This window comes from Drosophila mauritiana, chromosome 3R, assembly GCF_004382145.1.
Source record: "Drosophila mauritiana strain mau12 chromosome 3R, ASM438214v1, whole genome shotgun sequence".
In the NCBI taxonomy this organism is placed as follows: domain Eukaryota; kingdom Metazoa; phylum Arthropoda; class Insecta; order Diptera; family Drosophilidae; genus Drosophila; species Drosophila mauritiana.
Genome location: NC_046670.1, coordinates 20,327,696 through 20,353,091, shown reverse-complemented (window position 1 = coordinate 20,353,091; position 25,396 = coordinate 20,327,696). Strand labels below are relative to the sequence as shown.

General features: G+C 44.7%; 2 protein-coding genes across 2 annotated transcripts; both read left to right on the top strand.

Moving 5' to 3' along the window:
- Positions 1 to 12,090: 12,090 nt before the first annotated feature.
- On the top strand, positions 12,091 to 12,613 carry LOC117144591 (kunitz-type serine protease inhibitor homolog beta-bungarotoxin B6 chain). The gene is made up of 2 exons (XM_033309869.1): positions 12,091 to 12,250; positions 12,302 to 12,613. The coding sequence occupies exons 1-2, from the start codon at positions 12,091 to 12,093 to the stop codon at positions 12,556 to 12,558; spliced, it is 417 nt and encodes a 138-aa protein (XP_033165760.1). The 3' UTR covers positions 12,559 to 12,613.
- A 3,460-nt stretch (positions 12,614 to 16,073) lies between these two features.
- On the top strand, positions 16,074 to 24,832 carry LOC117144777 (ankyrin repeat and SAM domain-containing protein 1A). The gene is made up of 12 exons (XM_033310145.1): positions 16,074 to 16,379; positions 18,277 to 19,169; positions 19,460 to 19,778; positions 19,836 to 20,287; positions 20,342 to 20,564; positions 20,629 to 21,634; positions 21,701 to 21,912; positions 21,982 to 22,272; positions 22,342 to 22,504; positions 22,601 to 22,762; positions 22,825 to 22,956; positions 23,018 to 24,832. The coding sequence occupies exons 2-12, from the start codon at positions 18,290 to 18,292 to the stop codon at positions 23,159 to 23,161; spliced, it is 3,984 nt and encodes a 1,327-aa protein (XP_033166036.1). The 5' UTR covers positions 16,074 to 16,379; positions 18,277 to 18,289; the 3' UTR covers positions 23,162 to 24,832.
- The last annotated feature ends 564 nt before the right edge of the window (positions 24,833 to 25,396 follow it).

The following is a 25,396-nucleotide window of genomic DNA, read 5'->3' as shown; positions in this document are numbered from 1 at the left end:
GTGGCCCCAGCGCATTCTTATATAGTAATCTTTTGCAATGCAGAAACTTCACTTAACCCACTTGCAAAACATGCCGACTACTTGTAAGTGTATGTATTTACTACAAGAAGGAAGTTTTATTGTGATTTTCGTATTATTCTGTATATAATAACTAATAGTGCAGAGAAACTAAAAGTTTCTTGCAATCGTTAATATTTTAACAGCTTCAGTTGAATACATCAAAGAGCCAAGGGAAAAGTTTTTATGATTAGTTGGCATCGTAAAAGCGATAACTCATTTGCATTGTGAGTCGACCCACTCCGCGGCACAGATCGCCCCAAGTGTCCTTACTCCTGACACCGGCAACCTGGTAATTGTTTCTGAGCCCCCAAAAACCGAAAACTTCCTAGTCCGCTCTGGCCGAGATCACGGCCCCGTTCCATTCGGATTGAGGCAGAGACACTGCCCCAGGAAAGTAACTCATATTCGGGTATGTGCTGTAGAAATTCACAACTGGAACCGTAATGCAAGTGATCGTACATCCGACTCTTTGGGGTCTTTTGTTGTCCAGCTAGTTGTTCAGTTGTACAGTTATTGTTGCTGGCCACGAGACATGCACGAGCCAACTGTAACTGTAGCTCACGCGGAAAATCCCCCAACTCCCTCATAAGCAACAGCCAAAAACAAAGACAGACTCAACCAAAACGGTAGCCTTTTTGGGGGACGGGTCCCGACATAACCAACCGTACAGCAGAGATTCAGACCAGGCCTGCGCTGGTCTGGACTCATTGAAAAGCGAAAGATGGCCAAATGGAAATGGTGAAAATGGCAAAAGGCCAAAAGCGGACTGACAAAATATTTTCGCATATGATAAATGGCACAGTTTAAAGTAAGTCGAGCACTTGCAATTGTCCACGTACCCGAGCACAATGTAAATTTCCACCGACCGCTGACCATTTGGGCCAGTTTTTCCGCAGCTGAAGCTAATGGTGCCACACTAAACATTGCCACAACCATAATCTTGGCATTTTTCGCTAGGTCGCCTAGCTGCCCGAGTGCCTGATTTATGAAAGGGCCTCATAATTTAGCACAAATATGGTCATAACTTTTTGGCTTTTACTTTTTGGAGGCTAGGGAGCTGCTAATGAAGCGGCATCGCCATCCGCCGCCAGAAACCGAAAACCAAAATCTGGCAAAAAAGGAAAAAAAATGCCAGTTGAGGCGAAACAAAAGCGCACAGAAAACTTCCAGCCGAAACTCATTTAAGTGCATGGCCAGCCGATGGCCACTTGTTGCCATCGTTTCCTAGCAATCAGCAGTGAACGTGTCACTCCTAACTGGCCAGGAACAGGCCAAGTCGGGATGCACTGGAAACAATTATAGGAACTAATCAATAGATGATGGATCAATAGATAAAATCCTCTTTGTAACACTTAGGTGTTCCAACAGAAATGGAGCTCTCCAAACATTTAATTTCATGTATATGTTTATGATTAAGTTCGTGGCACTCATAATTATCGGCAGTGTAGACTGGAGCAACCATGCCGAACCGAGCCTATAATCATCATCAACATTACCAGCCGCCTGCAATGTGGAGCAATCACGTCCTGGACCAGAGCCACCAAACTGAGCCTGGCCAGCGGCTCCTGCTCTCGACCGCCGGACTCCGGCCAAACTTCAATAAATGTCACTCCTCAAGCTTTGCATCTAAAAATTGATGACAATAATTTGTTGCATTTGCCCGAGGGGGTGTGGCACTGGCCAGCGCCGATCGCCAGTTGGATCCCAGTTCAGTTCAGCTTAGTTCAGTCCCCAAAAGCCTTGGACAGACGACCAAGTTGACTCGGAGCTGAGCTGCTCCTGCTGTTGCTGCTGTTTTCAACACAATTTATACAAAGTGTCGCAGTTTTTGGCGCTTTGCATTTGTTGCTGACAGACTGCCCACCTGCCCGCCCCGCGGAAAAGCGGCAACGGTTTGCACTTTGCCGATGCAAAAAAGTAACATAAATTTCGTCATTTTGTCACAAGTCGTTTGTGGTACGATACCGCTGCACCTAGAAAAATACAGCTAGAATTTCTGAAAACTTATTGAAAGTGGTTTCCTGCATCAACTGCCTAAGGAAAAGAGGTTCAAAGTTTCCAAAAGACCGACAACTTTCACCAACAAAATTCCTCTAATTAGTCACCAATTTTTCTGCAAGTGTAGCTTAGCACCAGGGTTAGCGGACTGTTACTGGGCTGGGCTAAATCCGTTGCTGCTGATTGCAAAGCGATTTGCCGAATTGTTTCCCCCACAATTCCATAAAAATCAACACACTCCTTTGGAGCCCGTTCGCTGTTCGCTTTGATTTGATTTCGATTGCGCATTTTTCAATTTGATAAATTTATTGAGTCGCGGCGGGTTAACAAATCGCCAGCGATGCCTGCCGAGGATAAGAAGGAAGCTTTTTGGGGGAAACCCAATACACGAGTAATAACCGAAACGATCCGAAACTGCCCGCACCCAGCTCCACCAAGATGGCACCATATATGTACGTACGTGGGCCTATATGGCCATGGCAATCGCCTTGTAAATGGCATCAATTGCGACCTTTTGGCATTCTTACGGAAACATTTCGCTAATGAAACCGATACCTCAAGTGTCAAGACACGATCCGGTTCGAATTGCCATAGGTTTGGCCTGCGGTCAGTGGCTTCTGGCCAGTGGCAGTAGTGGCCGTGGTGGCAGCAGCATTTACCACACTCCGGCCAACTTATGGCAGCCATAAAAATGTTAAGCACAAAACATTTGCCACATTGGCACCTTTTGGCCGAAAGCAGAAGAAATGGAGCACGCACGTGGCAACTGCCCCCGGGGCGAAATTGGATGCTATTCTCGATCGGATGGACCTGGGGACTCCTCCATTTGGGGTCGCAGCTGCAGTTCGGTTATGCGGAAGCTGAATCCAATCATAATTTGAAGACTCTTTTTGGCCAACACGAGTTATGATCGCATTCAAGAGCGAATGCCATGCGGCGCTAAAGTGTGGTAGTCGAGCGAATAATTCGTAATGGGATATCTTATGCGATTTAGATTCCCCCGAGATTGCTAGAAAGTCCAATATTATTTTCAATCTTAATAACAGCTAGGGGTCAAGGCTTCATTTGCAGACATACGCGATACGATAAAGATTACATTACCAAGATTATAACTATCTTGTGGATGTCATAAGCAACTAATCAGACAAAAAATAATTTATTTGCATTTGAATTGTATTCATACAAACACCCTGGGCTATTTTCCTTAATCACTTTATAAGGACAGCGCTTATAACCGAATGTCTAAAATTATATACTTTAGTTGATTATTCCATTACAATGCCGACAACCTCGCAATTAATAAAAAATAATTTGTTAACAACGGACACTTGCAGATGCGCCTCGAATGCTCTTGGCCAAAAGAAAACACGTCAAGCAATCGTTCAAAGTTGTCTCGGAGCATTTTGCTGCATTGTTGCTGGCTGTGTGGGCGTGGGGCAACAAAAGATCTACGAACCACACTAGCAACTTGCAACATGCAACACTCGCTTCGGTTGGACGCCGATTTCTTGGGGCTCACAAGTGGAGAAAACAAAAAAACAAAAATCCAGCCAACGGCCAACATGTGTACGTGTTTAAACAAATACAATTTGCAATTATATGGCAAGCAAATCAAGTTGAAATCAGCATGCGATTTCCACCTGTGGCCGGCGTCATAATTCGTGGCCATGTTTTCGGTCATAAATCTAGCGATTTACAATTATTTTTGTGCCTTGTTTTGTTTCGGCCACGCTGGAAAATAGAAAAGCAGCAAATGCATTTCGTGGCACAGTGGGGTATGGATATGGGGATACATCGTGTGCCCGCCAACAACAAAAGGCAAAACGACAACAGCCCCTAATGTCCATTATGGTCATTTCGTTATCACTTCCCCCAGAGCCAGGCCAACGAGGAAACGTAGACGGCGTCCGTGATCCGCTGACAGTCATAAATTTGCATAGGTTTTGCAATAGCCTTAAGAAACTGCACACCACAGCTATTTCCCCCCACCCCCTTTGGGAAAACACATGCTTGAGAGGCGAGCAAAATGGCTAAAAAATCGGAGGATTCAAATTATTTACGATGACGCTAACGACCGTCGACAGGTGGCGCTACGCACTCTGGTGCCATCCCGTTCCAACCCAAACAACCCATCCCGCTCGCTCGTTGTGATAACGCAGTGCGTGGCTGTAAATTGATTTTACGGCGCCGCCCGTGTTGATGCCCCAGGCAGTCACTCTATAGCTCCATAGCAGCCCCATCTCTGCACCTAGTCGTAGCATACATAGCTAGCTAGATAGCCCATTCAGCTTGTCTAAATTATGCAAAAGACAAGTGAAAATTTGCGCTAAGCGGAGCTTTTGTTAGCACCAAAGAAAACGATCATGCAGTTATATATTAATTATTAAAAATGATTAAAATATTCTATTATAAACCTGCCCTTCGTATGGTGCATAACATCTTCAGTTTTAGTAATCCCCAAATTCATTTTCCATAAATAATATTAGTATTTCTCTCGGTGCAATCTCCAGCATCTCCCGCTGTCAATGGAGCCTTTGCGTTATATAAAATCGGCTTGAGGGATTAGCCGGCCGTAGTATGTGTAATTAAAAGTGAAATTGTGTGGACCTAACGAGTTTGCAGCAGCTGCTAACTGCAACGGCAAACAAAAATGTAAGCCGCACTCGAACTGGAGTTTTCGCTGCGTGATTGATGGATGAGTTTGAGTTTGTCATGCAAATTTCAACAGCCCACGGAGTGCCGGTCGGTCCGCCGATGATGATGATGTTGTCTCCTGGAGTCGCCAACTTCTATATACCCCGATAGCCAGGTACCCAGGTATCCACAACCCCATCCCCCATCCGCATTCATGCATACCGCTAACGAGCGGCGCGTGGTCTGGCCCAAAAGACTCTGTCTCCGAGCCCGTTTTTCTCGGCCATATTCTGATATCATAAATATGAAGCTGTTTTTATTAAAAATTGCCTGATGCCCGAGTCTTGGCCTAAGCCGTATTGGCATGTGTGTGGCATATAAATTGCATTGCGCTGGAATTTTAATGACAGCCTTTGGAAATTAATCTAACGCGTTCGCCAGCCAACAGAAGAGCGTTGACTAGCCCAGTCACTTATGAAACACTGAGGGCAATAATTGCATCTTGCATTAATTAAATAATAATAATAAATTAATAATAATAACGATGTAAAGTGAAATTTCTGGCAGTTTGGTTTATTGTTGATTTGCGAATATCTCTTATAAATAATGAGGACTTGACATATTCATGGATTTCATATTTATTCACAGATAATCACATTTGATCCTAGCTGTTTTTTTCAGTGCACTCCCCACATCTTGTTGAGGAACTTGTTTGGCAAAGTGTCGCAGATGGCGGTTGTGGTGTTCCCGTTGTGCTATTGATTGTTTACTGAACTGCTGGGTCCCGAATGGGGCCCTGCCAACGCAGAGATAGATGGATATGGATATGGTGATTGGGATGAGGAGGAGGACGAGGAAGAGGAGGAGTAGGAGCCGATCCCAGCCGATCGTTATTATCCAAAAGAGGGGGATATAAAGAAGCCACCGGCTGTGGCTTTCACTTGTCCCGCATTTGCATGGAAATTCCGCGCCAATTTCAGCGCAATTAATCGCACAGCCGCGTCCGATCTAGAGACGCCCCCAACCTGCATCCTACCGACTACAAACTACCAGGCCGCCACCTGCCTCCCACTTCCCACTCCCACCTATCTGGAGGCATCTACCATCCTGGCCAGAAAACCAGTTGCAGCTCATTTGCATGGCGGCTTAATTAAAACAGTCTGTGGGTGGGTGATGGGTGGTTGCCTTGGCTTGGTGTCTTCGTTCGCTCGTTCGTTGGTTTTTTCGTTCGCTGGTGGTTTTGGCCATCAGCTATACGGCCTCGCTTTCCTTCGCAAATTTCTCTCTTTCGCGTACACACACACTTTTGCCTTATTTATGAGAAAAATTCGTGGCACATCTGCCGGCTCCCATTTAGTCAGCGGCAAAATTTACTCGCTCATAATTTAGTCAATGGCAGGAGGAAAACAGCAAAAAAAAAAAATAAATAAAACAATAACCTCCACGGCTGCAGCTTTCATGGCCAAAACGGTGGCAAGAGTGGGCGGGCTGGGCAGACTGGGTTTTGGCCATGGGAAAAGCGGAATCTTCAACAAGAAGAAAATCCCAGACTCAACCTGACTGATTGAGCACGGCAATATCCCGACGATGCTGAAAGTTTATTTTATCAGCTGCAACCGATCAGAATGTTAATGGCTTCGGCAAAATTAATTGAATTTGCATGTGTGTATCTTCTGCATTTAATTTGACTAGGTTATCGGATCTCTTCGACTTCCGATGGATGTGGTGACACGAAGTGCTGGCAGATCAGAGGATTAGATTTCTTTGTCGGTTTTCTAGTGAAATTACTCTTGATCCAGTCGGTTATCAATTTTACTAAAGGTTGCGAAGGGTACTTAAACGACACGATCAGATTTCCTAAGAATAAAATGAGCTACCTTGAAAATAGTTATGCTATTACAAATTCGTTATGTATCACAATAAATGATCATAAATTCGTCATACTAAAGACAAAGTTTTCAGGAAGTCATTTAAATGACATGCATAATTGTCAAGTGCATTTACTCCACTTTATAAATAGAGCAAGATGTGGGCGTGATTCGTGTACTTTTCCCTTCCAATCATCTTGTCAGATGCTGGCTAATAGATCGACCATCGTTAATGCGACAATTGAAATGCTTTCGGTTTTTTTTTTTTTTCTTATTTTTTTAATCCAGGCCAGAACGAATTCGGTGGCAACAAGTTGGGGAAATAATTCGAACAACAAGGGGCAACAGCGACAGAAAACGTTGTCAATTGATTTTCTGCACTATTTCAATTGACCTCAGCGCCAGTTGATTTGCTTTTTTCCTTTTTTTTCTTTTTTTTTTGGCTTGGAGCAACGGTAGCCGGGCTATAAGAGTGGCCAAGATGCTGGAGTCGCCGATTCGTAGGCAGTGCAAAATGAAACGAATTAACAATTTGATGTAACTGTGATTTTTTCGTTTGGCTTTTTTTTTTTTTTGTTTTGCTAGATTTTATTTTGTTGGTCGCACACGCCCTCAACGAAGCGAATTCAAGAGAAATGCTTATCGTGCTTCAAAGAAATCCAGCAATACGAACGGCAACGGCAACAGCAGCGGCCACAAAACATGAAATTGAAAATGCCAAACGCTAAAAGACAACTAGACAGACCGTACCCAACCCTTCTCCTCCTCTGCACTTAAAAAAAACTTAAATAGGCTTCATTAAAAAAATACGGAAATATATTTACATGCAAATGTCTATACTTTTTTATAGTTCGTTTATGTTTCTTTTAAATGGAATACGTCACACAACGTGTTCGTCATATTACAATATATTCGGCAAATTATCAATACATTATTTTTTCCTGTGCAGAGCGGATCAGCAATATAGAGCTTATAGTAAAACTGTAACGAAACCCGATTGAACCCGCCATGGGTGGCGGTGGATTTGCTTTGGCTTTTGCCAAAGCCATGGCAACAACAGCGGATCTCAACCTGGGACATGGACAATAACATGTACGAAAAAATTTCATTGCTGGTGCGCTGGCTGGCCGGGCTTTTTGCTCTATGGCCGAAACCACGATTCCGGGCCAGCAGGAAAAGCAAAAGCAAAAACAACAGAAAATCTCTGTCAAAAATCGCTGGCGGGCAGCTGCGGGCCCAGCCCAAGCACATCCTCACGAGCAACAACACCAGCAACACGGCGGCAACAGCATCGACAACAGCGACAACAAAAGGCCGCAACAAAACCAAAAACGAGATGGAAGGAGCCAAAAAAAAAATGGAAATAATTAATATGCCTCAAAAATATACAGGCCAGCTTTTATGACAGCCAGGCGGTGGTCGAAGGGAGCGTATTGCAACTGCAACTGCAACTGCATCTGAATCGGGATTGCAGCTGCAGCTTTGGACGCTGGCCGTTTTCCGCCGGCAGCTTCAGCAGCGGCAGCAGCAGCAGCAGTTTAACTAACGGCTTCTGTGCTTGTTGTGCTGCCGTTTCCGCATCTCGGTGTCGCCTCAGAATGTGCACGATTTTCCTTCAGATTCAATTTCAAGTGCAGCACAGCAATAGCAATAGCAAAATAACAGCGGCAACAAGGGGCAAGCGCCGCTATTAAGTCGACGACAACAACAAGCAATAACCCTAACCGATGGAGCCGCCAGCCCAGCTAGCCTGCCACTGTCTGCCGCTTCTAGCCGAGATTTCTATCTTTGATCTCTTACTCCACATGGAGCTGCAGCAGCAGCAGCAACAGCAGCAACGTGGAGCATTTGCCGCATTATGTGGCAGGGCAGCCGGTGCTGTCTGCTTGTTAAATTGCTCATTTAAACCATAACGAAATGGTCTGTGCCTGGGGACAGCTCCAGAGCATGTGCCTTCCTAGAATCCAGCCCACTCAGAGAAACAAAACCAGATCACTTTCAACGCGGCTGTAACATAAATAGCAAAAGCAAAGTGTCACAAGCCTTCAAGTCATTTGGATACCCAAGTGCTTTTAGAATTTATGCAGCTGGCTTCTTGGAGGCAAACGGAGATAGCTTAACTTACCTTGCAGATTTCTCTCAGTGCAGCCACTTGTCTTCGGTTCTCCTTGTAGATGGAGCACCGCCATCGATGCGGCGGCCGTGCAAATTGCCCGGAGTCATGTGGCAACCGAGTTGCCAAAGGCATTTTTAATTAGCATGCAGCGGAAATTAGTCGAGTCCAATGCTTAATGCCAATGCCAGGCAATGGGAACCGAATAGATTTGTCGATTTTTGTTGGCCGCAGGCTAAGGAGCTCCAGAAAACCCCATCCAAGCCCCTCCATTAGATGTTAACATTTTGCGATTTGCGTCATAAGCCTGCGTCAACATAAATTACGGGCTGGGGAATTGGAATTTATCGGTGACATTGCGATAACGAGCATTGTGAAAAAGCGCTTAGGAACCGCGACAGCTTCTCAAGTGGCACGACACACGCAATTATATTTGATATTTTTATGGCATACGTATGTGCGTTTTGCTTTTTGCTCGTTTTCGAGATCCCCCTGAAATGTTGACATAGAAAGCTGACGATAAGCGGCGACTTAAGCGCGCTATTTTTTGCCAATATTTATAATGAAAGAATTTGTCCATAATTAACCAGATTGCCGCAGATGGGATATCACACCAATGACAGCTTAAGTATGGCCAATTTCTCATAGATCTCTTAAGCTTGCAGCTTGCAGACAAAAGGAAAAGCCGCACTTGACCAGCTTCTTTTGCCGATGAATCTGCATCCCCTGAGGTGACATCGCCTCGGTCTGGGGGGCACATGCCAAATTGGTGTCACAAAACCGAATCATAAATCAAGCAAATTATTATTATTATTATTATTGGCCAGCATATCTCGGACACATGTGAACCGAGCTATATAGAGATATATCTCCCAGCAACAGATCGTAGAACAAGCGCCAAGCATCAGATCTCTCGCTCTCTCCTTCGCTGCCTAGCTGGCTGGCGGCTCTCAAGGAAAAGGCCATAAATCATGGCAATACCCCAAAGCCGGCTACCCCATCGACATAGCTCCATAGCTCGATAGCTCCACAACGTAGCCAAGTTGCCATCCTCCATGCTTCACTGGACAATCATAATAATCACAGCCGGCTGCCGCGCCACCAGCAGCAGCAACAGGAAAATGCAGCAACAAAAGCTACTTACTATGTCTGCGTCAACCGATATGCAACTGATAAAAGGAAAAACTGTGTGGAAAATATACAACAAAAAAAATGAGACAAACCAAGTTGGCCAAATACCCTAGGCAGTGGAAGGGGTATATCTGGGATGAGCTTCAGTTTGCTGCTCAAAAATATGATAATGATAAATTTTGGTTTAATAACTAACATAAATAAAATAAAAACCTTGATGATGGAGATACAAATTTTGGTCTGTCTTTTTTTTAACAAGGATATAGCTTAAGTATGAGTAATAAAGCCAGGGTATGTTATATTCGTTGTATAAGCCAAATATATTTAGTTTTCCATCGCATTGATTGTTTTCTTTGTTGCGGCTGCCGCCGTCTCGCTCGCACTCGCTCCCCATCCCTCGGCGGCCAGCAAGCAGGAAAATTGACAATTGCGCACCTGCTTCATTTTCTTGCGGCAAGCGGCGGCCGCCGAGCGGCAAGCGGTCAACAACAATGCCACTGCCAATGCCGCGGCATCGTCTGGTTAATGGCATTTAACGGTCACCAAAATGCCCGCTGTGTAGCAGTAAACTTTCCCAAAAAAAAAAAAACACAATAATAATAATAGATAAATAGCAGAAAATAGGAAAATAAGGAAAAACGAACGCAAAAGGAAAAACTATATATTTATGTGGCCATCAAAGACTTGGCTTACGGATAATTTTAATGCAAAGAAACCATAGTTACATTGTTGCCGCAAAGCAATTTGCATAATCCTAGGGAAATATCCCTGAGCCGGCGCATAAATATTTCATAAATTGCATAAGCCGCCGCGCATTTGCTCTAATTGTATGCTAATTCGGCCATGCCCCAAATAAATCAAAGCCAGTTGAGTGAGTTATGAGCGTGGATTTCCTAGGCTTTTTCTTCTTTTTGCAGCTGCTGCTGCTGCTGCTCCATCGGCATCCTTTGTTAGAGAGCCGGCCGGATCTCGAAACTCAGCCGATCCTAATTAAAAACTGCTTATGGTGGCCTCTATCAAATGGCCATCACCGTTTTGGGCCAATTAAGCTGGCCAACGGAAAATATATACGAAATGAACCTGACCGCAAGATCAATGAGTCGTTGATGAAGTTGTTTTGATAACAACAACGAACTCGAAAACCCGGCCCTGCCTTAGAAAACGTGCGCAATTTATCTAAATCAGTGCAGCAAAGGAGAACTCTTGCCCCCCTTTCTATCCTTGCTACTTGACAATTGGCATGGTATCTGTGGTACTAGGTACTGCTCCTAACTTCACCCGACGTCTCCTCGCCGCAAGATAAACATCATAAATGCATTGAAATGTCATTGCCAAGTTGTGCTATCAGTCGGTGCCGCTTTGCAGCTACCCAAAAACAGCATCGCTCCGACCGATGGCGATAATAACCAGTGGGCAAGTACATACATACATACATATAGTAATCGCAAATCGATGGGCACGGCCACGTCCTAGGGATTCATACATATACCATATACCATATACCATATACCTTATACCATAAAGCTTATACCATATCCCGTTACCCTTTATGCAATTACAAGTACGTGCAATTGCTGGCGAGCTTAATTAGAGAGCCCGAACGGAAGAAAAGCAGGAGCCATGGAGCACTTGACTGCTCCGCTGACTGACTGATGATTATTTATCACCGTCGTGAGTCGTGCGACAATGACACGAGATAGCCCAAAGAGTAGAGTTGGCCCAAAGTCAGCAGCATCGTTAGCAACATTTTGTCTGCCACCAGGCTGACTGACTGACTGACACAGGCGGACTGAGTGCTCCTTTTGCCCCTTTGCCATCCAACCAAATGGACAGATGGAGCAATGGACACCTGGACACGTGGACGGACTGACAAACAGACTGGACGGCCCGGGCACTCAATCTTTCAATTTGAGCTGCACTTCAATCAGTTCGGCTCGGTTCACCTCGGTTCAGCGTCATCATTTTGGGGCTGACGTTCTGTGAGAACGAAATTAGTTTCCAATCAGAAGAAGCGCCTCATGCACAGCCAATGCACTGAAAATAATTAATGTTTCACAATGCATTTTTATGGCCTTAAGTGGTTAATTAGTTTGGATTAGAAGGCAATTAAGTGAGTCGTCCTGTTTTCAGAACACAACAAATCTTATAAGGGACTAGAAAATACCCTTCCCTATTTAACTACCCTTATTTTACGGTTGGTAAACTATCAAGTGACTCGTTTAGTTTGGCATTAAAATCGAATTCGATGCGCTGATGGAGGCATTAGTATTAATTCTCTTATCGAAAATGCATTTAGAATGTAAGTTTCAAGCCATGCGGTTCAATCTTATCTACTTCACCCTCCTTTGGGCATTTTTCTGCACAACCGAAGTATTTGGAAAGGTTAAACTGTTAGAGAGCGATATACGACATATAACAAAGTTGGGAAACTACAAGGTACGCCAAGGTAGGCCAGATATTTTCCGATTACGCAAATATTATATCATTCATTTTGCAGAAAGATGCATGTTCCTAACCCGCTATGGACCCTGCAAAAAAAAAATCGTAGTATATGGCTACAACATTGTAACCAATAGATGCTCAGAATTTCTCTATAGTGGCTGCGGGGGGAATCCCAATCGTTTTACTACCGATAGCCAGTGTCGAAACACTTGCTATGTGGTTCCAGTGAGGAAACCCGTCTCAGTACCGGACTATTATGCCGATGACGATGTCACAGAACCGATGCCAGAGGATGAGCCGTACGATTACTAATTTGTAAGTCTGTGCATGAGTTCATATACAAAAAATATAAGCATGTTGAGCATTACACATGTAATGACTATGAGTTTTACTTTACATAGTCATAAGTCATAGTCATAGATCAGCCTACCTTTTGAAATTTTAAGAATTTTCACTAAAACACTCCTAATCAAATCGGTCTCATGAATTACTTCAAATGGCAAAGTTAAGCAATCTATGCCTCTAAGTGCATTAATAAATTGTTACATTTTTTCTGGCCCCACCCCAGCAAGATACTCGTATTCCAGATTAGCGTTGTGTATATACACATAAGTGCATGGCTAATGCCCAATTTCCAACCAATTTGTTCTATGCGGAAGTTGAGGGACCACAAGTCGCATACTCAATGCAGCGGAACTAAACCATTAACGCCTTAAAAAACGCTCGATGCTCGTACATTCTAATGACTTTATTATGAGCAATGCAACATGTAGTCATAAGTTGTTGCAGTTGATGCTGCACCAGTTGTGGCTGCTGCGCTGTTGCACTACTCCACTGCCGCACTGCTGCACCCACCCAAAAGTGACGTCAGGGTGCGGCGTAGTCATCGCAGATCGGTTTGGCGGCTTGGGGCCTTTCAAGTGTGCAGTTAGCTGAAATGAATACCGGGCCAAATGCACAGACCGAACCCAAACGCCAAACCGAGATCAGGGCATGACAGTATATCAGTTGACGTTTCTCGGCTGGCGTTGACAATTATTTATGGTAATAAACAGTTCCGCTAAAGCCTGGCACTACTCGGCTCTTCTATCGCAGACACTAAATCCCAAGATCCGAACTTATTCGAAGCCCACATAATGCGCCTCTAATTGCTACGAACTCGATGTGTTACAATATCCATAAAACTTTACGATTTCCACAATTGAAATGATCCGCTGGCGACGAGGGGTATTAATATATATGCAAAGTGCGGGGGGCGGAACAGTTCAGTTCAGTTCACAATTTGTAAGGCAACCAAAGTTCGGTTTCATTGTCAGCAAGCAATGGCTAAAAAATGGCAAAACAAATGGCCGGTGTCTCATTAATGCCACACAATGGTGGCAGCCAACGGCGTCCAAAATATGCAACATTCATCAATCACACAGCAAGCAAGCCAAGCTGACCTAAGCTGATGTACACTGGAAAAAATGTATTAAAGTCGAAGCTAAAGAATTGCAACATTATTGGTTTGAATGGTTTTAGTTTTTCCTGCTCCTAAAACTCCTTTTATTCGTTGTTAAATAGCTTAAAATTTAAATCCTATGCTCTGAAAGAAATTGAAAAATATATATTGAAAAGTTATTTTTCTCAGTGTCGATTGTTTGAAGCGTGGCTCACTCTGCTGGCCAGCGAATGAGAATGAGTTCACGCGCTGCACTTGAGGTCGAAAATGGTCGTCGGATGGAAGAGGGGGGGAGGGACTTGGGGCAGTTGGCGGACCGACTGTGTGCGGATTGATTTGCTTGGCGCATTTTCAAGTCAATTACACATATTTGTGGCATTTGCGGCAATTGAGTATGAAAACTCATGCGGTGGGTCGTTGCAGCGCAGTCGTAGGTGTTGGCCGTCTGTCTATTTTATTTGTTTGCGGCTGGGTTTGTTTGCCAGTGTGCGAATGTGGCATGCCACAACAACTCGCCGCATGTGTCCGCCCACCGAATGCTGAGGTTTTTCGGGGCTGACCAAGTGAGTCACGTTGGCAGTTGGGGCGAGCCACATATATGCAGCTATATATAGCCATAACTCATGTCCCACAGTCGTTGCACAACGAACTCGAGAGCAACGGTCAACTGAGGGGTTAATGAGGTATCTCTATTCAAACAGGTAATAAGAACAGATAAAGAATTTTACTCGTTAAAACGAAAATGATATGGGGAAGTGTCTGGTTACTGAGAAAAAAAACAAGAACTCACTCAAATGCAGTTCATTATTATCACTCATTTTACAACAAAACGGGCAAAAAGGTGTTAACTGGGCTTATCAAAACAGCTGATGGACAAAGCTTTGGTCAGCCGAACACCAACCGAAGCTTTAACCCAAAACAAATGTGTGATAAGAAAGCTCAACAGGGCGCATGCGTAATATCCGGAGCGCGAGCGAAATGCCAGCGAAAGCTCACTAACAACAAACCAGTGATAGTGTTGATGGGCTGAAGGGCGCCAGAGAAAGGGGTTCCACAAAAAGTTACTCATATTTTGTTTACTACATGAGAGTAGTTACAATCGTGTTTATTCTCTGCTGTTTGGTGTATAGTCGGGAAACGACTACGTGAGAAATTTTTTAGTCGAGTTTGGGAAACTTGTGGTGCGAAATATGAGCTAGTAACTGTGGGAACTGGTCACATTTCCGTGGAGGAAAGTGTTCAAATTGCACTGGGTCGCCCAATTAAATAGTTTATTTGCTCATTAAATTATGAAAATACGAATTGAGGGGAATTCAAATAAACTAATAACTATCATAAGAGAACAAACTATAATTTCACAATACAGCAACATTTATTAAAATAGGTTAGTTATAACTAAATATGTGGGTTCTATAATAAGTATTTTAACACAAAGACATAAAATAGCAAAACTAACCATATATAATAAATTTAACGACCGTAAGAAACATAAATTTTACTAAGATACATTTACTTTGACCACATTCGCGAATATTTAAGTGAGTAAATATAAATGTTAAGAAAAGATAAATATTTGTATATGTTTTTTAGCTAGTTCTTCAAGATAAGTTTATCTAATCGCTTCTGTTTACACATCGTTAAATACTCCTAATTGCGGCGCCCCGAGATCTGCCAAAGATATAAACCAGACCCACGAGCCCATTTGTCGGGTGCATTCCTTGCACAGATCATTAATCAGCTGATCGAGTCGATCGGTAACTCAATCCGCTGCATTTCTGGTATTTATTTAAAGGCGTGTTCCCTTATAGGCTGCATTCCCCGCCCAGTGATTGCAACTATTTATAATACACTCCGCTCTCCGTCAACAAATATATCCGTGCACATACGAGAGTATCTTAATTTCATCTGACTGTGCGTCTTTCGGTTTCGCACATGAAGATACGTAAACAAAAGCGTATCTTCTCGCCCCCGATAAACAACAAACAAATAGGTATTTGTTCTCACCAATCAGCACTCTCTCAGTTAGAGAGAAATTTCTGCCCTATAGACGAACTCAATACTTACTACGAATTTTCTCCGCTCATTCGCCCGCATTGTGTTGTGAGTGGCCAAAACAATCAAGTGAAAGCGCTGAAATTGTATTGTGGTGCGCCCAGTTCATAAACAGAGAAAAACAAAAAAAAAGAAGTCTCAAAGTCGGTGAAAAACTTTCGTCGGATACTGTGATACTGCGATACCGTGTGCTGCACAAGAGCAAAGTGCACGGCGCACGGCGGAGAGAGAGAGTGTTCGCAGCTCCGAGTTCCAAGTGCCAAGTTCCAAGTGCCAAGTGGTATCTGGAAATTATTTTACGGAACTAACGCAGACCCCGGGGCCTCGAACTCAGTTTCAGCGTCAGTCGCATGCGAGAGTCGCTGACGGGCGGAGCTGAGAAAAATTCGGAATCGGAATCGGGAATCGGAAAAATCGTAGGCGAGACGAGAAGATATAGCGCAGACGGAAACTGAAATCCCCGAAAGAAAAATGTGCTAGAGAAGATGTGCGCGTCTGCGAGTGTTCGAGTACATAAATCGCAGCGGAATCAAATGAGTTTTATTCAATCAACGAAGAAAGTCCGCCCACCAACGGAAGTGCTATATATACGTTTATTGAGTCTGCCATCTACGACATCCCGTATAAACTAAGCGAAAAGGTAAAAGCGAAAATGTGTGTGTATATGTGTGTATATATGGGGGGAAGTACACGCCTTTTAGGTGCACCGTAGGTGAAATGCTAACTACGAATTGGGAATGTGCATATGGGAAAGGTAAACTTAGCTGAAAGACGGAAAGTGTGATTTGCCAGACAACTGGGTTTTCTTTTTTCAGTCATCAGAAGTGGCAGCGCTGGGCTTTGGGCCAACTTTGCCTAGGGTCAACATCCTTTGACCCAATTATGGCTTAGGAACTGCACAATCTCTGCTGCCAATTGGCAATGTTGCCTTCTGTTTTGTTGTGGTTCCGTCTGGTTGGCTGGTGTCAAGCCGTTTATAATGCGCCTCAATTTCCGTTTGCCTTTCTTTGGGCCTGGCCTAAACGCATCCCCAGTAATAAACCCCCTTACTTCCCCCTTGCTATTATCCTTGCTGCTGACACGCCTCAGAGTTTTGCCAGCGAAAAATTATGAATAGCTTGTGGGGTGCGGAGGAGGGCAGGGCATTTGGGGCTTTGGGATAAGGACTCTGGGGGGCGAAGGATATATGCGGGGGCGGGTGTAGTTGGTGGTGGGCGCGGCAGAGCAGGCGCACTCCTGGCAACTCTCTCGCAAACTCTCTCGCGCGCTCTCTCGTAAACTCTCTCTGGACGAGGACTCCAATCCCCAAGCCCAAGGATGTGCCTAACCTACCTTTTGTCGAATTTCATAGTATGTAGTATGATAAACGGTGTGTGCAGCAGTGTGAGTGTGTGTAAAACCGCTGTGGGAGTGTGTGTAAGCAGGTGATTATCTGTTGCCGTCGTGTATTTATCTCATTGAGGCATTCAAAAGTGGAATGCAGACCGCTTTTGGGCGCTTTCGACGTGCTTTATCACGTTATATGGCGAGTCCTTAAAGTCGGGACTATGGGCATAATATTGAGTAATTCTGCGCAATATTTACCCCAGTCATTGGATCATTCAACAAGTGACTGATTCGTATCTGTATCTCACATTTCACAGGCTGCAAAAACTGTAAACCAGCGGAAATAGCTATAATTAGTAAACACTTGAATGGTGACTATGGAAAAATATTTACTATTTAGCTTTACATGAGGTAATATTTCAATGGTTGCAGGAAATTATTAAAAATGAGTAATGGCTTGGAATTTATTTTATTTCATAGCTTATATTAAGAATTTATAAAATTCCATTTATTTGCTTTCCACTGTCACATTGTGAGCAGACATTACTGGCTTTATCTGCATCTCGCAGATGCAATGTGAAATGTGTCACGTACATATCAAAGATACTCGAAGATATTCCAGCGCGTGAAAAGCACTTCATCAGGAGCCAAAGCTCCACTCGACAGCCTCTGACTTCCAATCCCTCCAGCAGACCACCCACTTCACACCACCCACCATCCTGCTCCATCCCTATTGTGCAATATTTTTAATGGCAAGCCCTCCGTCGATTGAGAGCTGCGCGTGAATGGGTGGTTGGGTGGTAGGCTTAAATGGAAAGACGGGCTAAAAGTCATTAGGGCTAAGAGGAGAAAAGGCGACCCGCAAAGGCCTGCGAAGCCACAAAGCCGTAGGCGTTTTAATGAAGCACACTTGACAGTCATAATTCATTTGCAGCAAATCAACTCAGGACAGGCAGACAGACAAGTCCCCTACCAAGAGGTTGGGTCTCGTCTTTTAGCGATTAGAAGTGCAGGGAAGTCCATTAATGGAAACCCATTAGCACACAGGAAGAAAACATTGTCCTGCAAGTTGAAAGGATGTGTTTCTTGTCGGGAGTTATTATCATCAAAACAAATCATATTTCAACTGTTGGTTTTATGAAATTTAAATAAAAATATAAAAGATATGTTTGGATATATATTATTAATATATATATTGTTTCTTGTTTCAGCTTTTTTTTAACAATGGGCAAGGATCAGGAGTTCCTGGAGGCGGCGCGCAATGGCAACATCTCGCACATCGAGAAGGTGCTAACCCAGAAGGCGAAAAGGGCAGGACCGCTGGCCAGTCTGCGTCGTGGCACCGGGGTGAATGTCCAGGACAGTGGTGGCTACTCCGCCCTGCATCATGCCTGCCTGAATGGCCATGAGGATATAGTGCGTCTGTTGCTGGCACACGAGGCCTCGCCAAATTTGCCGGACTCCCGGGGATCGTCGCCACTCCACTTGGCCGCCTGGGCTGGAGAAACGGAGATTGTGCGGCTCCTGCTGACGCATCCGTATCGACCGGCCAGTGCCAATCTGCAGACAATAGAGCAGGAGACACCACTGCATTGTGCGGCCCAACATGGTCACACGGGAGCACTTGCCCTGCTGTTGCATCACGATGCCGATCCCAACATGCGAAATTCCCGGGGAGAAACCCCGCTGGATTTGGCCGCACAATATGGCCGACTGCAGGCGGTTCAAATGCTTATACGTGCCCATCCGGAATTGATAGCACATCTGGGCAACGAGGCCTTGGAACGGGGCACACCATCACCATCGTCGCCAGCATCGCCAAGTAGAGCCATCTTTCCGCACACCTGTCTGCATTTGGCCAGTCGCAATGGGCACAAAAGCGTGGTGGAGGTCCTATTGTCCGCCGGAGTTAGTGTAAATTTGCTAACTCCTTCGGGAACAGCTCTGCATGAAGCAGCTCTGTGTGGCAAGGAGAATGTGGTCAGGACACTACTGAAAGCTGGCATCAATTTGAATGCCACAGACAATGAAGGACGCACTGCCCTGGACATTCTGCGCGAATTTCCACCGCATGTCACCAAACACATTGTGGCTGTGATCAACAGTACGTATGCGTAATTTTCATACTCATGCTCTTATGCCATGGTTTTATTCTAGTAAAAGTTCTATATTCACTTCATATAAGTGCATTAATACTATGTATTAATGCAAAGTAATATATAAGCAAAGCTGACCTGATTTATACCTAAGTAATTATACAATGCATTGCAGATAACGACAGGTCTTTTGTTGTTTGTTTTCTTGGAAGTCATCACATAAGAATGCATGTGTATATATATATTCATTATGGTTGTATGAGATTATCAACTAATATCTCTCTTCACATTCCCACAGACTTCCGTAACCAAATGGATACAGATGAGGGCGACGAGGTGATCTACAGGCAACACTCCGGACCACCAAATTCCGGACGTGGCCAAAACAAGCATCATTCGCAACAACAGCCTCCACTTAGCAATCACTACCATTTCAACTCCAACAACCACTTGCTGAATCATTCGCACTCCATGCAGCAATCCGGATACAGTAAACAGCGCCTGAGTGCCGGAAACGGTGGACCCTACAACGGAGGCAAGTCCTTGGACAGTGCCCTCCAGCCGGAGGATCGCTTCTACCAGGATCTCAACGCACACTCCCCTCTGCATAATCAGAAGTAAGTAGGATTCTATCTTAATACAAATTACTATATATTTATATATGCAATTCTTAGTGAAATGGGTGGTGGCTACAGTGTGAGTCCCTCCTCATCGCTGAGCAGCTTTGAGCCGGCCTCGGTTTCGCCCCGATCCCGCTGCTCCACTGGTGGCCTTGGCCAACCCATGCATATGAGCACATTTGCACCGGCTGGTCCTCCAAAGAAGCCACCAAGACGCAACCTCTCTGTTTCGCCAACTCACGCAGGACCTGGCCAGCAGTTTAGCTATAGTTCCCCATCGAGTCAGAGCCAAAGTCAGAGTCATGGTCATGGACATGGTCAAAACCAGGTGCGCCGCCAGCCGGCCACCGAAAGTCCCTACTCCCATCAGAGCCATGGAAGTGTTGGCGGTATGAGTTTCGATGAGACTCAATTGAGGGAGCGCCAACGGAATGATCGTCTTTATGCAAGTGCCAGGCAGAGCACAAGATCCGCCATCGCCGGCGGAATGAGTCTGAGTTCAAGCAGTAAGTTCTGGAGAGGATTTAGAGTCGGATGGATCTAATAACTTCCTTTTGCAGATGACATGTTGGACCGTCAGTGCAGCAGCTCGGAACTGAATAGCGAGACGAGTGTGCCCAACTCTAGTGGAGATTCCCCGGCTACCAACTCCATGAAGCGACCTATTCCAGCTCCTCGTAGTTCAACCACCAAGCTGTCCAAGGAGCTCCTCAAATCAGCCGAAAGCGCTACCCTCAAGTCGTATAATCCCAATCGAAAACTTAAACGGAATCGGAACAGCAGGTAGGTGTTAACTATGGTTATTAGTATAAAACGGGTACTAAAGCAGTTTTTCCATATATTTCAGTGGTGCAAATGGGGCTGCAAAATCCAACGGTGGTGACGAGAATTGCGAGGCCAAGCAGCAGATACCCAGCAGCCCCACGCACTACAAGCAGCCACCCACGCCGGATCATCCACCGCCGAGCTCCAGCCAGGCGGAGCGGACCATCCATGAGCGGATCAGGCCACTCAGCCAGGAGTACAAGCGCAGATCTGCTCTGCTCCAGCTCCAAGCAGCCCAGCAACTCATGATCGAAACGGGCTCATCACCTTCGAAACTACTGCCCACGCTGAGTACTCCTGGCTATGATTACGATGATACGGTTACGGTGGTACCCCGCTGTCCGGCACCATCCTCCGGATCGTTGAGCTCCAGCATTTCGTGCTCGGATCACAGTCTTTCCCATTCCACGGACTACGTGGAGGAGTTTGTCAGCGATGTACCCTTTGCCGGTCTGTTGAAAGGAGCCACCCAGCAGCTCAAAGAGCAGCCCGAGGTGAAGTTAAAAATCCAGGAGGAGAGCAAGCCGCAACAAACTTTACCAAGAGTGCGTCCTCCCATTCCCACCAAGCCAGCGATTCCGGAAAAGAAGTTCGCCAAGCCGCCAACAACGCCAACCAATCAATCGCTGGAGGCCAACGGGAATTCCTCAAGCGATGTAGTAATCAAACCTCCACGATCACCTTCCAAGTCACCGAGCAAATCCTCCAACAAATCCCCAGCCAAGTCGCCAGGTAAATCGCCAGCAAAATCCCCAGGAAGTGGTCACTCGGCAGCAAGGAATTCCATAAATCTCCTCAGTCCCTTTAATGCGGAAGAGGCGCGCAAGAAAATCTCTGAGATTATCGAGAACTTTGGCAGCGGCATCCTCAACACCAGCATAACGCCCACCCACGACATTGAACTGGACTTTGAGGACATGGAGGTGCCCAATGAGCGAAGGGAATTGGCCACACGTCTCCGCGCTGCAGGATTACTTCATCTGGAGCGGATACTGTTCGAGAATGGTTATGATAACTACAAGTTTGTGGTAAGAGCCTTGACCAGAACTCATTTGGTTGCAAGATGAGCTAATTGGTTTTGTTTGCTCTTCCAGCACAATGTCTTTGAGGAGCCCGATATTCCGCTACTCCACATTCCCGAACGAGATGCCCCCAAACTCCTGCGCTTCGTACAGAGTCTACCACCGGCCGAATTCCAACCACAGGTGCCAGTCAAGACGCAGCAGGAGAACAAGCAAATGGGTGTGGCCACCCTACAGCAGTGGCTCAACACCATTGCCCTGCCGGAGTACCTGGAGTTTTTCAAGTGGGTATTCACTATAAATACCTCCATGACCCCCACTTCAAAGGTTTTCCTGTTTACAATATCTTGTAGTAAGCATCTCTACAACACCATTGAGAGCGTGTGCGGAGTGTGGGATGTGGAGCTCCAAACTGTGCTGGAAATCAACAAGCTGGGCCACCGGAGACGCATCCTGCAATCGCTGGCCTATATCCGCCAGATGCGCGACAGTGACTCCAAGTCGCAAAAGACGCCGCTGGGCGAGAACAATGAAACCAATCAACTAGCAACGAATGGCAATGGAACTGCCCGTGAGGCTCCACCCCGGATACCCGCAAATCCCGTACATCATCGCAACTCGATCACTGGCTATCGCAAGAGTCGGTAAGATGATATGATCTCTCTATTTTGGAAACACCTTTCTCTAAGCCAGCTGTTTTCCATACCATCAAGACCCGCTCCACCACCGCCGGCTCCACCAGCGCGAAAGACAGCCGCTCTGCAAATACGGGCTCCTTCGGAGCTACTGCTGGGCCTGCCGGCCAATCTTAGGACCACCGAATGGCGCCACTCGGCGCAGACTTTGCTCAACGAGCACATCAATTACGAGGTTCAAGTAAGTTGACAAACGATTGTAGATCCTACGGTTCACAACTGGCTACCCTTGCATTACAAATTAACCTAAACCTTTTTTAATTCTTTTTCATGACAGTACCTCGGCTCAACGGTTGTGAAAGAACTACGTGGCACAGAGTCCACCAAGAAGTCCATACAAAAGCTGAAGACCTCAGCTGATGGCGAGGTCAAATCGGGGTCACCACTCTCGCTGGCAATTTGTCACCGTGGCGTAGAGTTCAAGGACGTGAGCAGTAAGGTGGGTGATTTGCAATGTTAATGTAATTTGGGGAAGCCTTTATAAGAGTTTGTACATTACAGCGCACCATTTGCGAGCACGAGATTCAGAACATCAATTGCGCTTGCCAGGACTCGGAGGACCTGAGGCACTTTGCCTACATAACCAAGGAGCAGGATCTGCACTACTGCCACGTTTTCCTGGTCGAAAGCACTGTGAGTATTGATGCATTTATGCTGAGGAAGGTAGACATCTTAATGATAAACCCTCTTGCAGGACCTGGCCAGCGAGATCATCCTGACTCTGGGACAGGCCTTCGAGGTGGCCTATCAACTGGCACTGCGCGATGGAATCACGACCACGCCAGCACTGCTCCTGGACAATGGAATGCTGCAGGGCGAGTATTGTGGCGGGAAATAGAGCCAGGACCTGGCCCCAGGAAAGCAACCACCGCCGACATCATCGGCACCACACAGGCCAGGTCACAGTCTCAGTCACAGTCTCAGTCGCAGTCACAGTCACGGTCGCAGTCACAGTCGAAGTCGCAGCCTATGCGCCAAACTATTTTGCCTCACAAACTATGGGGCTCTGTTCAAGTTGTAGTTAGAGGGAATTTTTGTAAGGCAACTAGTAGTTTGTAGTCCTTGCGCATTTGACTTTTATACGAGCGGGAAAGGGGGTTTTTTCTAATTATTTAACTATTCAAATGGCCAAAGAACAAACTACAAACGAAACGAACAAAAAAGACTCACAATCAACAAAAGGCACAATTTTTTTCCAATTAAGAGAAATGCACCAAATACAAAAAAAAAGAATGAAGACTTTATTAGAGCTTCACAACTTCCAAGTTTAACAGAAAGCTTTCCTTTCCAATTGACTTTAATAATAGATCATTTTGCAAAGAAGAAACATCATTAGAACATTTTGCAGGGGTAACAATTGCATCCCGATTAAAAAAAAAAAACAAAAAACATATTGCATTTATGTGGTATAAAAGATAAACGATATAAAACAATAGTAAATGAAAATGTTTTAGCAAATTTTAACATATAATAGAATGGAAAATCACGTTTGGCGTACGAGCGAGAAAATTGAAAAGAATATTGGCTTATTAAACAATTTTATTAATGTTGAATGCTAGAGGCAAATAATTAAATTGACACAGAAAGAGCAATGCAAAATCATATCCCGCATTCATGAAGATCTATAACGTATTGGCTAATCACATTTACTATATATTATACATATATACATATGACTAACTCTAATATTGATATGTATGCGTGTTGTTATATAATTTTTAATTGAATATGTAAGCGAATCGAATCGAATCAAATCAAAGGACAGACAACGCATCAAGTTATAAGCAGCATGTTGCTTACAAAATGGTATAAATGAATTAATTGACTGCATCGATGTGACGAGGCAGCCGCATTTGAAATATGCTTTTGAGAATATTTTACGAATTTTAAAAATAACTTTTAACTAGTCCCTTAGTTGTTACGTAAGCATTAATCAAACCAACCACACGTGTATTTGCATTTATTCGATTGTAAAATGTGTTTTTTGTTTGAGGCCAGGCCTCGTTGTTATAGCTTTCATTTTGACTTGATTTACATATGTACGTAGAATACTACCTTTGTCTTTGGATTTAGACCAAAACGAGGCGTTTTCTCGACCCTTCTCTATCGATGTATGCGAACGCTTTAAATGTTAGCCTGCTTGTGGTACAACAGATTCCATTAAGTACCTACCTACTCAATACAAAATCGAAGATTATTACAAATAAAGAACTCATCTTAATCCAACTTTCTCTGGGCAGCAGTTTGTTATGCCATAGACACGCGCACACGGAAATAAATCAATTTTATTAAACTATATATAGACAAAAATCGTACTCAACCAGCCTAGCCCATAACTAAAGAAATTTAATACAAGAATTAAAAAAGCCCACATATATACCGGCATGCAGATTGCAGATGGCAAAGTTGTGACAATGCAAATTCAAAATTTTTAAGTGTTTATCCGAAGCGAAAGAATGAGCAAAAACTGAAAATGATGGAAAAATACTAAAATAAATACATAATTAACTGAGGCCACAAGTTGTTTAACTCTTTTCTATTTTTTTTAGAGGGGTCAGGCGGCAATTTAAACGCCTCGTGATGTCAATTAAGGCCCACTTTCCCACAGGCCACGGTATCCTCGGTTCCAGAAAGTGGAAAAGGATTGCGAGGGGGAAAATCAGGGAGGGAAAACCTCGATCAGTTACACAAAGGCAAACGCGTAAATGCGAATTTAATGTGAGCCGGTTTGCGAAGCGGCTCGATGTCTTGTTGGTTTTTTTTTCACTCCGGCTAAATGCGTTAACCATTTGATCATGCGAATATTAATTGGAAGCGCAGCTCGGGCCTAATGTTGTTGGACATTCAATAGGCGAAGATGAAGAAGATTCAAGCCAATTCCAGCCAGAATGACGTCGAAATGTCTTGAACGTGAGCTTCACATCGGGCCATCCAAAGAGCCAAGTCGTGTATGCGAGTGTTATGAGCCACGAAAATTCAAGACCTTTTACCATTTGAGATAAGATCTTTTTAAAACGAATTCGCGCATAAAATCTGTAAACGATTAAGTATTAAGCATGGCTATGTGCTTTTG

Bases quoted from the DNA above. Each gene is read 5' to 3' on its own strand.
- LOC117144777 (XM_033310145.1), top strand. From the start codon at position 18,290: ATGGGCAAGGATCAGGAGTTCCTGGAGGCGGCGCGCAATGGCAACATC. The intron at 20,565-20,628 runs GTAGGTGTTAAC...CATATATTTCAG, and splicing joins AAACGGAATCGGAACAGCAG to TGGTGCAAATGGGGCTGCAA. The intron at 22,763-22,824 runs GTGGGTGATTTG...TGTACATTACAG, and splicing joins TCAAGGACGTGAGCAGTAAG to CGCACCATTTGCGAGCACGA.
- LOC117144591 (XM_033309869.1), top strand. From the start codon at position 12,091: ATGCATTTAGAATGTAAGTTTCAAGCCATGCGGTTCAATCTTATCTAC. The intron at 12,251-12,301 runs GTAGGCCAGATA...TTCATTTTGCAG, and splicing joins AAACTACAAGGTACGCCAAG to AAAGATGCATGTTCCTAACC.